General features: G+C 40.5%; 1 protein-coding gene and 1 pseudogene across 3 annotated transcripts in view; both read left to right on the top strand.

Annotated features, from left to right (window-relative positions):
• The window catches only part of MYO16 (myosin XVI), a 574,226-nt gene that overhangs the window by 266,490 nt on the left and 294,238 nt on the right, over window positions 1–13,498 (top strand). For all 3 annotated transcript variants that reach the window (XM_078070087.1, XM_078070086.1, XM_078070088.1), the window contains exons 10-11: window positions 2,689–2,839; window positions 11,819–11,929. In XM_078070087.1, the coding sequence (XP_077926213.1) occupies window positions 2,689–2,839; window positions 11,819–11,929 (262 nt within the window). The remainder of the gene's footprint in view (window positions 1–2,688; window positions 2,840–11,818; window positions 11,930–13,498) is intronic.
• On the top strand, window positions 890–1,511 carry LOC118538135 (large ribosomal subunit protein eL21 pseudogene; annotated as a pseudogene).

The raw sequence follows: 13,498 nt of genomic DNA, 5'->3' as shown, positions 1-13,498 counted from the left end.
ATACAGCAACAGGAGATTGAAATAAAAAATTCATTTGTAATGACATAAAAAGATCAAAATAAATCTAACATTATTTGCAAGACTTTAAAGCCAAAAGTTATAAAATACTGAGAAATTAATGATCAAAATAAATGGAGATATATACTGTGCTTCGGGATGACAGAATTCAACATTGTTAATATGTAAATTCTCTCCAAGTTGATTGATCAGTTGAGCAGAATGCTAATCAAAGTCCCAGTAGGCATGTTTATAAAAATTGACAAATACATTTTAAAATCTATATGAAAATGCTAATGATCTCGAATAGCTAAAACAAAAGAAAACAAAGCTGGATGAGTCAAAGTACTTGATTTCAAGTCTTACTGTGCAGGTACATTAATCAAGACAATGTAATAGGTGTATGACTAGACTATTATATCAGTGGAACACAATGGAACATCCCCAAATAGACCCATACATATATGGTCAATTGAATCTTAACAAAGGTATCTTAGATAATTGGCTGGGGAAAGATGTTCTTTTCAAAAATGATGCTGAAACATTTGGACAGCCATATGAAAACATAACAAACCCCGACTCGTACATAGCACCATATGCAAAAACTACTCATGATGCATCATAGACCCAAATGTAAAGCATGAAACTATGAAATTTCTGGAATAAAACCTAGGAGAAAACCTTTTTGACCTTGGGTTAGGGAAAGAGTTTTTAAATAAGACACAAGACGCCCAAGGCATAGGCAAAAAAAAAAAAAAAAAAAAATGTTCTTTGAAACACACTTACACTTACGCTTGACAACAGCTGGACAAACCCACATGTTTGGTGACTGGACAACCCAAGTGTAGTGCATTCTCCGGGAGACTATCACTCGGCACCAAAAACCAAACCATTGTATGTAGAGCAGCGTGAATGAACTCAAAACCATGATGTTAGCTTCCTTTCGGCCGGAACTGCCATCTTCCAGTAATTCGCCAAAATGACCAACACAAAGGGAAAGAGGAGAGGTACCTGCTATATGTTCTCTAGACCTTTTAGAAAACATGGAGTTGTTCCTTTGGCCACATACATGTGCATCTATAAGAAAGGTGATATTGTGGACATAAAGGGAATGAGCACTGTTCAAAAAGGAATGCCCCACAAATGTTACCATGGCAAAACTGGAAGAGTCTACAATGTTACTCAGCATGCTGTTGGCATTGTTGTAAACAAAAAGTTAAGGGCAAGATTCTTGCCAAGAGAATTAATGTACGCATTGAGCATATTAAACACTCAAAGAGCCGAGATAGCTTCCTGAAGCGTGTGAAGGAAAATGATCAGGAAAAGAAGGAAGCCAAAGAGAGAGGTACTTGGGTTCAACTGAAGCGCCAGCCTGCCCCACCCAGAGAAACACACTTTGTGAGAACCAATGGAGAGGAGCCCGAACTGCTGGAACCCATTCCCTGTGAACTCATGGCATGAAAAATGTAAAGAAAATAAAAGACCTCAAGACTGAAAAACAAACAAAAAAACCCATGATGTTAAGTCCGTGAAGGCAGATACAAACAGCTACATGCTCTGTGATCCCTTTCATAGGACATTTTAGAAAAGGCCAAACTATAGTGAAAAATAATTATCAGTGGTTGCAAGGGGCAGGAGGCTAGTGGAGACAATGGGTTCCGAAGAGCAGGCACAAAGAGATGGTTGGGAGTGATACAAATCCCGTATATCACAGGTTATGTGGGTTACACACACACGTATATATTTAACCACGTATAACTATATATATATTTGACATAGACATCTACAGGACATGAACATCTACACAAAGTGAAACTTACCGTATGCGGATAATACCATAATAAACCTGAATTTTTTTTAAAACCAAAAAGTACATTTAAGCATTAATTAGAATCACAAGTGCTATTGTAGAATACATGAAATAATTACGTTTATATGTATTGCACTTGATTAAATATGTATGTCTTTCTGCTCGTATGGTAACATTTAGGGAAATGCATTTTTAAATCTTACTATCATAATGTGTTACAATGCAAATTAAACATTTATATTGTGCTTATTTTTTATGGACATTACATAATAATAGCTTTCTTTTGGCAATGATGTCTACGGAACAACAAAAGAAATGAAGTAGCTTTTATTTTTTGCCTAGTTTGAGCTGTAATGAAGTAAGGAGTTATTGCTTGCAGTATTGGAATCCTTGAGCACATCATTCCTCTCTACTGCCCCTAATATTATTTCGTTACAAACTCTAAATATTGCCCATGATTCCATAACATATTTTAAGTTGTATATGAACGCTATTTTAATTAATTGTATAATTTGTGCCTTCACTTGTTTGCAGTTCACTTTCACCTTTAAATATCTTGCTTAGTTCAGTCGTGCGTTCAACCTTAGCTTATAAATTGCTTGTTGATTTGTCTCCTACAGTCATATATACATTTGTAAACATTTTCTTCTCAAGTTGAAGTGAATATATTTTTCTCTTAAAGTTGAAATTGAATGGAAGTTAGAACTAATAGAAAGTTGACAGATTCCCCATTGACCGTTTTTTTTCCCCTGTGTGTCAAGAAGTGGTTTCTTATCTGAATAAAACAACTTTCTATAACTGAGCTGTCCTGTTGTGGTTCTTTTTGATTAATATGGCAATGTTAGCAGAAGACTAATTATAGTATTGATTATTTTCCGTAGCAGTCCCCTGGTGTTGCCAATTGCCAAGCAAGACAGTATGTTGGAGAAAGACATTATGTTCAAAGATGTCACAAAAGGTCTATGCAAGCGACAGTCTCACGACAGCATCCCTGAAAATGCTACCATGAACGGCCCCACAAAACCTGAGCAGGTAAGTACACCTTTACTGCATGCCTGCTTATTACGTCATCCTTATAAATCCAACATTTCAACACCAAACACCCACAAATTTCCATTCAAAGAAAGATTCATGAATGCAAAGGTTAATAGTTTTTTGAATTCCCATATATAAACTGTTATATTATATTGACCATTAACAAACATAGCTGCTATTGTGTTGTACAAGGATTTGAATTTTATATATATCCTGACTTATATATCAAGAATGTAAGCTCAGCCAGTATGCTAATTCCCGAATATTTCCAATTATGTCCTTAGTCCTCATTTTGATTATTATGTAGGGTATGCTTTTTGTTTCTTTCAAAGATCCAATATTTTACATAACAAGAAAGGAAAATCAATCACTAAGAGTCATTTATGAAAAGTATCTGTTGGTGTGTAACTCTGTGTGTGTGGGGGGGGCGGTGTATGTGCGTGCCACAGTGCCCACGTTATGGGAGATCACTTTGATGAGCTTGGGGTTATAGAAATTAGTACATTTCCCTAGAGAAATCAATGATTTTTATATGCTTCATGTTTTATAAATGGCAGAGTAATTTTATAAATGTCAGCATAATCCTTGAAACTGGTGTGTTTCATTGTATCTTATTTTGAATATATTAAAGACATTTTAGCTCGATTTTTCTAAGACCATCTTTTCAAGATTTAATTTTAGTTTCCTTAATTTTTATTATTTCAAAATAACTAATAAATATTTTTTGTAATTTTGAGGTACTTTTAAATTTCAGTAGGTGTATTTGTCAGCTTAGGCTGCTGTAACAAAATATGACAAACTGGGGGGCTTAGGCAACAGTTTATTTTTCACAGTTCTGGAGACTTGAAGTACAAGATCAAGGTGTCTGCTGGTAAGGTTTCTGATGAACGTCCCCTTCCTGGCTGCTTTCTCCCTGTGTCCTTGTGTGGGGAGTGGGGGGTGGGGGAGGAAACAGAGACAGAGAGAGGAATGAACTGTCTGGTGTTTCTTGTAAGCATGCCAATCCTGTGGGATCAGGGCCCCACCCCTAGGACCTCCTTTAACCTTCATTACCTCCTTAAGACCCCATCTCCAAAGAGTCACATTGAGAGCCTCCACACATGAATTTAGAGGAATGCAGTTCAGTCCATAGCAGTAGGCAAATTGAATGTTAGGTAAGATGTAAGGCAAAGTTCTTTCTTAACTTTTGTAAGGGTCCTATGAACTTCCTATAACCTTAAATGCATATTACTGAGTGAAAGAAGCCGATCTGAAAAGGACATATACAGCATGATTCTAGTATTTGACATTCTGGAAAAGGCAAAACCATGGAGACAGTAAGAAGATCACTGGTTGCCTGGGTTGGTGGGGGGAGGGATGAAGAGGTGGAGCCCAGAGGATTTTTAGGGCATTGAAACTGCTCTGTATGATTTTGTAGTCATGGATGCATGTCATCACACATGTGTCTAAACTCCCAGAATGTACAACACCCAGAGTGAGCCCTGATGTACAGCATGGACTTGGGGTGATGGTGACGTGTCCATGTAGGTTCACCTGTAAGAAATGTCATCATTCTGGTGGGGAGTATTAATAGTGAGGAAGGCTGTGCACCAGTGGGGACAGGGGTATATGGGAAATCTCTGTACTTTCCTCTCAATTTTGCTGTGAATCTAAAACTGCTCTAAAAAATTAAGATCTTAGGGGCACCTGGGTGGCTCAGTCAGTTAAGCGTTCAAGTCTTGGTTTTGGCTCAGGTCATGATCTCAGTCAGGGTCCTGAGATGGAGCCCTTCGTGGGGCTCTGTGCTCAGCGGGGAGTTTGCTTGAGATTCTCTCTCTCTGTCTCCCTCTGCCCCTGTCCCCCATCACACGCATGTTCTCTCTCTCTAATAAATAAAATAAAATCTTAAAAAAAATTTAAAAATTAAAATCTTAAAAAAAGAGAAGATACAACATGATGTCAAGTATAAGCCTTATAGAATAGCCTTTCTGATTTTAATGTTAAGCTCTTTATAATTATACAATTTATAATTATATCCTAGACATTAAAGGCAGTTGCAATCATGTTCTGTTTGTTTGGTACTGAAGAGGGAGCAGCTGTTATTCAGCTTTTGCATTCATACATTATCGATGGAACATTTATTGGCTCTCATCTCCCGCTGTGGGCACCGCGGGCATCTCTTCTTGGCCGTGAGGTGCGTGGGTGATTCTCTCCCATGGAAGACCAACATTATCCACTGACTGGATTATATTTTCACATTTCATAAGAGAGCTTTAGAAAAGACTTGTCAAAGCAAGAACATTCTGATTAACATCTTAAGGAGAAATATGTAATGTAGAAAATTTTTTAAAAATTGAAACAAAAGCCACAGAATCTCTCCTTCCAGATTTTTATAAAATGGAGGTTTTATCAAATGGTAACTGTGTGAGTGAATATTCAAGGTTTGATTTAAACTTTTTTTGGTTCTGATAATCGCCAAAATGAACACATAATATCTCTGAGAAGGTAGAATTTTTCTTCAGTTGCTTAAAAGTGTGCAAGACATTCTTCCTTTAGGGCGCCTGGGTGGCTCAGTTGGTTAAGCGACTGCCTTCGGCTCAGGTCATGATCCTGGAGTCCCGGGATCGAGTCCCGCATCGGGCTCCCTGCTTGGCAGGGAGTCTGCTTCTCCCTCTGACCCTCCCCCCTCTCATGCTCTCTGTCTCTCATTCTCTCTCTCTCTCAAATAAATAAATAAAATCTTAAAAAAAAAAAAAAAAGACATTCTTCCTTTAAATTCCTTTCCACTCTGCCTTTCCCTCTCTTTCTCCTCCCCCGCCTTCTTCCTTCATTCTCTCTCTAATTGTCTGACTTCTTTTCCCCCCTCTCCCTTCCTCCACTTCCTTCCTTTGTGAATATATTTCTTTAAATTTAGTTCACACTTGAAATTCCAATTTTATTCCACTGAGTGAAGGCACATTAGTCTGGGAGTTCAGAGAAAGGCAGATGCTCTGGCTAGGTCTGCTGCTGAAAGTCTATGGCTTGGAGGTTCCTTGACCTCATAAGCCCCATCTGTGAAATGGGTACATGGTATAGGTCTCACAGGGTTGTTACGGAGCTGACAGAAATGAGGGCTATATGGTTGTAACACATTTGCCAAGAACAGAGTAAAAATGCACTAAGATGCATTTATGTTTTTATTGTTATTGATATAGACTGACTGTATGTTAGGTTTATCCAGAATGGCTGAATTTATCTGCTCTTGATGTAATTCCAGTCAACACATCCACTGCGCTTTATTTTTATCAGTGCAAACATAGATGACCTTAGACAATAATAATACAAAATTATACTTTATATGAACATTGCAATGCTTAAACATGCATTCACCTGCATTGTCTTAATCCTCAGAATACCACTGTGGGCAAGTTATTATCCCTTTTCATTACTTAATTTACACTCAGTTTACAGATTAAGTTTTTTTTTAAGATTTATTTATTCATTTGGGAGAGAGAGAGTGTGCGCGCATGTGCGCACACACACGTGCAAGCGGGGGAGGGGCAGAGGGGGAGGGAGAGCAGACTCCCCACTAAGTGCAGAGCCCCCTATACAGAGCTCCATCCCACGACCCTGAGATCATGACCTGAGCTGAAATCAAGAGTCGGACGCCCGACCCATGGAACCACCCAGGCGCCCTGCATATTAAGTTATAAAATGATCAAACTCCAGAACTGTAAGCAAATTGCTGAGAATCACAAGTATTTCTTTTACGCTGGATCCCGTTCTGTATTGGGGGCACTGCAAGGAGCATATTCCGGAGCCCCATGGACCTGTGATGGTTCTGTAAACAGGAGAGGAGGTTGGCGATCCACGGCTGCGTGTGTGATACAGGGGTTTTGAAGATGGGCGAGAATTCTCTTCCTGTGGTCCACAGACACACCCATCTCCATGTACACGAAAGTGTAAATCCTCGGCCAGGCAAAGCACTAGTAAGCAAAAGGACCTGATAGGTTTTATTGCCGTACAAACATCTAACAGAAGAACAGAAGCAGGGGGGAATAATTAAAATGCTGTCTGGGCATGGGGATGAGCTTAAGCTTTGGAAAACAGTATTTGTCAGATTATCACCTTTTTCCCTGCTAGGACCATCCCGGTCACCTCGTTTCTCTCCTGACTTCCTCTTTCCTCTTTATTCATGAATACTCGGTTGTTTCCTCTCCCCAAGATACTGTTTCTCTTCTCCCATTTGTCAGACCACCTCTTTTATCTATTGGACTTGTAGTTTCTGCACACATACTGCTCATCTCCCAGAGGGGACGTCACAAACGAACAAAACAGTAAAGTGGACGGCACGCCACGCAGTGTTGACAAGTGGAGACCAGGAATCAGGGAAGTCCGATTATTCCCAAATGTTAAGTTCCCTTTGGGTCTCGAAACATTTCTCAAAGTGTTTCTCTGAAGTTCGTCCTGACTTTCTATCCTGAACGATTTCTAGTTTATGTTCTAGATCTCTCCTTTTACAGAGATAGTTAGGGATATATATCTTCATAGAAATCATAGTGGTCAGTCCTAGAGAGAGGATGTTAATCTTTTTTACGTATTTATCCCATCTCTGTTTTGCCTTGTTGTAATTGTTTGGCGGACTTTGGCAGTAGACGTTATCCAGCCGACAACTATAACATAAAAATATTCAGAGGTGCCTTTTTCTTTTTCTTTCCACTCGCTAGCAGGTGTCCCCGGGCTTTTGAAATCTTTATAAAGAATGTGTCCCTTTGATGGCCTTGCTTAACATCAATTAGGAAAGCCTCCTTCCTGATCCTTTTGGGATCCTGTTGTGATAAATGCAAGGAATGCTTCTCTTGACTGGCTCTCACACTGTATTTGTCACATTTCACATTACTGCTAGGGCGTCTTCCCATTTTTACTGTCAGCCTAGTATTTTCCCTAACCCGAGAAACAGCTGTGCCACCGTAGATGGAAATCCTCAAGAATACCAACGAGATGTCTGCAATAACTCTTTCGGGCTTGTCGGAACAAATGTGGGACTTCTGTTAGTACTCTTCATGCTTTTTCTAAACATACACCCAGAAATTTGCATTGAGCTTGTTAGCACTGTGGTTATAAGAGGAAGTTTATTATCTAAGAAATGTAAACCATTTCTTCTAAAGAAAAACTCTTGCTTTTGATTTGTCCCCTTTTTATGATGCTTTGGGAGTTAAATATGTATGCTAACTTGATGGAGCCTTTTGTCTTATTTTTGCATTGTTCAAAGTTATTGCAATCCATTATTGGCTTGTACCATATCATGTAGATGCATGAATGTATATATATGCGTGTATTAGCTTGTACGTGTATAATGTGTATGGATATACATTTGCACATCCATATCCATTTTCTGGGGTGCATATCTGTGTGTATGTAGATGTATACATTTTTTACTTTCAGGAAATGCTCGCAAAGACACTGGAAAGAGGATATTTACATCCGTCTCTAAATTGATAATGAAAGTTTCCTTTTATGTCTCTCTCTATAAAGACTTTTGCCAGTAGGCTTTTTATTTCTTGGAAATACATGCTTACCCATTTGTACTTATTTTCTGAATTCCTTTCATATTTAAGGGCACACACTCGCGTCTGTGATCCTGGATACGGTGCAGTTGTCTCTCAGTATAAGTAAACCTTAGATCTCATCTCCGAGGGTCGCGAGTAGTAAATCCAGCGCAGATCCCGGCCACGGTGAGCGTGGCAGCTCTTCTTGTAGCCTCAGCATCTGTCCCCGGGTGCATCTCTCTTCCCTTCCACCACCACCTGCCCTGTTTCCTCCTGCCCTGCAGCTCACAGGCAGGACCTTCGGGCCCTTACCGAGTTCTTCCTTCTGCCTGCGCATCTTCTCATGCACCCTGCGGGACGGCCTTGCTGGATAGGGCCCAGGTGCAGCTTTGCTCCATCTCATCTGGGAGGACTTCTAACCACCCAAGCGAGAGTGCACTTTTTCACTTTTCACAGCATCCTCTTGTTTTCCCTCGTAGCACCTTTTATAACTGCAGTTTCTTACTTGCGTCCATCCTTCTCCCCCAGCGAACTGTCAACACTCTTGAGGTACAAGACCACATCCTTTTGCTCCCTCTCTGTACCAAACCTCTAGCGCAGCGCCTGGCAAAGAGCCCGTGAGCCAGGAAAAGAAAGGGGAGTGATTGAATACACATTGTCAGTTTATTCGTTATCTGCTAGACTTTCTCCACTGTTCCCTGATGGGTATTGTCCCAGCTTCCCCTTCTGACCTATCCGCTGTGTGACCCCAGGGAAACTGTGTGACCTTTCTGGGCCATAAGTTCTGCATCTACTGTTGGATTATATCCACGAGTTTCAAACTTTTCAAAATTATTATTTCACAGCAGATTCTTTCCCAAAACGATATGTGAAAGAGAATTCCAGTTTTTAGAGCAGGTGAAAGCTGAGGGTCTCTGCTGAGAGCCGCACAGATTGGCCCAGAGCCCTCTGCAGATTTGCTCCCCCTTCCTCCAAAGGCAGCCCTCAGGGAAGTTGGCAGGAAGTTTACCTGTGGTGCTCACGGCCCTCTCCAGATGTTTCGCTAGATAACGGTGCACCCCGTTACTGCACACTTACCTGCACACCAGACGCCTTGCTGGGCCTCCTCGCAGACTCATCCTCACAGCCTCCTGTGAGGGACACCCCATCATCTTCCGTATTATGAAAGACAATGAAAGTGACTTACGGAAGAAGAAGGTTCAGGGTCCCCCAGCCGGGAAGATCCGCCACTGAGATTTAAACACATTCACCCCCATGAGTACAAAAGTAATCGATGCCTTAGATGTGCTTCAGTTTCCAGCATTTTTAAGGTGGGGAGACTCAGTTCAGTGTGTAAGATTTTTACCCAAATCCGCATGACTGATGAGAAATGCAGAGTGGAATGCTGCCTGGGTCCACAGACTGCTGGTCACTTCCCCGGCAGCATTTCGGGCCTACGAGACTCTTCAAAGTAGAACTAAGTGTTGAATGTGAAAAAAACAAAAACAAAAACAACACAACAGATACCACACAATCCCAGAATTGATTTTGACAACCCAGAAGAGTATCAGGAGAGGAGGGGCATGATGACTTCAATTTTTATCAGCCACAAGTACCAGCTTTTGGTTTCTACTCTTGACTGTTTATTTATTTATTTATTTATTTAAGATTTTATTTATTTATTTGACAGAGAGAGAGACATAGCGAGAGCAGGAACACAAGCAGGGGGAGTGGGAGAGGGAGAAGCAGGCTTCCCGCAGAGCAGGGAGCCCGATGTGGGGCTCGATCCCAGGACCCTGGGATCATGACCTGAGCCGAAGGCAGATGCTTAATGACTGAGCCACCCAGGCGCCCTTACTCTTGACTGTTTAAATATTTCTGACAGTATCAAAGTCTTCCAGCTATGCCTCTAACTAATTAAAGTTAATTAATTGACTAATTTTAATGAGACTATGTAATATGCTCCTTACAGGTTAATTCTGAAGGGTATTTTGAGGCCTGTTTCTTTTAAATGCTGCAAAAGCAAAGAATATGGACTCAGAGTGTTGGCTGAGTGTGTGCATGGTTTGGGGCGAGGAGAGGTTGGTTCTTGACCCTCATGAAGTCTGGAGTATTTTACAAATCAACTTTTAGTACATAAACAACTTCCTTTTGGAAGATGGTGTTCGCCGCTTACATAAATGGTGGTATTTCTCACACCAGAGTCCACTGTGTGATACCCGTCTAACTGGAAGACATAACAAGCCACTCTTCTGACCACTTAACGATTCCCAGGAAAGAATTTGAGTTTCCATTATGAATACATTAGGATTACAAGCAGCCTGGGAAAGCACTGACTTGAATTTATGAACTCCTGAGAAAGATTGCATTTTGCGAACCAGTCACTCATATCAGAGAGATCATCCTACGTTTAGGTTTTTTTTAATGTGTAGTATTTGTCAATGCCATAAACATTTAGCTGATAAACAATAATATTTAAGTTCAAATTCTTTAACAGTGATACATACAATGTTAAGATATGTAATGCAAATATAAATACAAAAGGCAATGCAAATATAGAATACAAACGCGAATACAAATGACGCAAATAAACTTGCTGTTATTAAAAATTCACTATGGGCACCAATGAACTCGCAGAGGCTTTGATAAGAATATTCTTGATCTTTGGCTCCTCTGTGTTTGACAAAAGAAAACCAAAGCTGTTCTCGTAGATCAAGCATCTGTTTAGCACAACGTATCTTGTGTATGTAAAATTAAACATGGTCCATTCCTAACTTGCGAATGATAGATTACCGTCTAATTAAATCACCCAAATTCATCTTTTTTATTTGAAATATTTCCCAGTTTTTTTAACGCTGTCATTTTCTATTAAGTTGAATAGGGAAACATGTTTTTCGTTATGACAGAATTATCTTAATCTCACAGCTACTTTCATTGTAGGAGTTATGTAGAAAAGAATAAAAGATCCCAAGCCAAAATTCTAGAGTCTTCTTTCAAAATCTGGCCTCCTCCTACATGTATGCGGAAACTAAATTCCAGGCACACTGGTTCCTTCACCATGCCAACAACAGTAATAGGAGAAGTTTTGCTTTAGCTTTGGAAACACTGCAGATACGTGAGCTTTTCAGCTGCTGGTCGTAGAGGATGCAGCACAGCTCAGAGCTGTCTACATTTTAAGTGGGGACTAGGAAAGTCGACGTGCTGAAATGATTTTGGCAGACTGATGCCTTTGCAGGACGGAAGGTAGCACTGGGGGGTGCGTGTGTTAGTGTGTGTGAGCGCACCCACAGACATAGGACAGAAATTCTCATCTGAATACATTTCTCTGTGGCTGTTGTTCCTTCTAAGTGAACCATTTCATCTTTTAATAATGGTTTCAAACTCACGTGGTCTTTAAACTTTTGACATGTAATTGGAAATGGAACATCCAACTGTGAAGAAAGTTGATTGGAAAGCAATTAGAATTGATCTTACTTCATTTTTTCTCCAGGTCAAGCTGATGCCTCCCGCTCCCAGTGATGACCTGGCGACGCTGAGCGAGCTGAATGATGGCAGCCTGCTTTATGAAATTCAGAAGCGCTTTGGGAACAATCAGATATATGTAAGTGCCCTTGAACCTGCCTTGTGGGCTGCTTTGTCTTGCTGCCGATTTTCCCCTCCAGGCTGCAGATATTACAAGGAGGGGGCTTGTTGTTGTTTCTGGTCTTGCAGATAGCTTAAGGTCGATTTCTCGGAGTTCAGGTTCATTCTGATTCAGTTCTAAGGCAAGGTCAGCAAAGATCCAAATTTCAGAGTTGTTAAGTGAAGGTTAATACCCTACGGGTTGACAACTATCCTGATGTCGAGTTTGCTGTGGAAGAAGATCTTGCTAGAAACAGCAGGATCTGCAAGTCACTTCTAAAAATGCTCTTTGTTTCCTGTACTTAGCCTGCTAGATCTGGAAAAGGAAGCTAAAGAGGGAAAGTTCACTCCTCTTGGAGGATGTCCTCGCTATCTGCATGAAAAGAGAAACTGCTGTCCCTTTAAGTTATCAGGAAATGCTTTGTAAAGTAAATAATTTATACACCATTCTCTGATAACAGGGTAGGAATATATGACTCAGATGACAAACAGCACAGAGAATTAATTTGCTGTGGTTCTGCCCCGGTTTATATGTGTTATTTCACCCAGTATGCAGAACGATTTAGACACCATGTCATCTCAGTCCCTGTCTCTGTCTGTCTGTCTCCCTCTCCTTGATTTTGTGATATTCAACTCAAAGCAATTCAATCAGAATGTCTATAGAGAGATCTGATTATGCCCATATGTGCTATCCCTTTTTGATAACACTCTTTTTTCCCTAGTCTACTGAGAAATTGATTAAGTAATTTTCATGTAAATGCAAAGTCTAAGAGTTCCTTCTGAGTAATAAATCGTCAGGTGCTGATTAGCCTATGAAAATTCAGTGCAGCATCTTAATGCTTGGATAAATTGCCTGCCACTGTAAATACACTTAAAATTAAATGTTTCTATCAAAATGAATGGGATTGAGTCATTGGCATAAAGTGGTGAAAGCTGATTAACTTTGCTCCCTGGGACAGCCCTGTTACTTGTGTATTAGTTTTATTCATTTTCCCACCTTTCCAACATGGTGCTGATCCTTCTTCTCCTCTACCTCCTCCTCCTCCTTCCTACCTTCTTAGTTACATTACCAGAAGACCATTCCTTGAATTGTGTTGCATTTCTTTTTTCCTTCATGCTTCTCGAATGCCTCTGTCTTCCAAACATCCACTTAATCTACCCTCCACCTTGGGGGTCACCATCCTCATCAAGGCTACTGCCATCTCGTCTCAACAGCCTCCTAACCATGCAGAGGAAACCTTGTTCCCTTTCAGTCTGATCTCACCAGGAGCTAGAGTCATTCTTATCATGAACAAATGTAATCTTGACACTCCCAGTCTTAAGATGTCTCTGTGGCTTGTCCCTTCTCATGGGAGGATGACCACAATCTTCACTCACGATCCGGGCCCTAGATACTAGTTGGTGCTCTCAGCCACCGGGCGATTGCCCTGCTGTCTGTGTCAGGATTTTCCTTGGGCTGTTTTTCTTCCCCCTAAGCTTCTCTTTCTACCCCATGGAGTAAACACTTAGCTTTATAAACTCCCACTCGGAAGTTCTTCAGTCTTTCTGA

Source organism: Halichoerus grypus, chromosome 4, assembly GCF_964656455.1.
Source record: "Halichoerus grypus chromosome 4, mHalGry1.hap1.1, whole genome shotgun sequence".
Taxonomy (NCBI): domain Eukaryota; kingdom Metazoa; phylum Chordata; class Mammalia; order Carnivora; family Phocidae; genus Halichoerus; species Halichoerus grypus.
The sequence above is the reverse complement of the archived record's forward strand: the minus strand, read 5'-3'. Positions and strand labels throughout refer to the sequence as shown.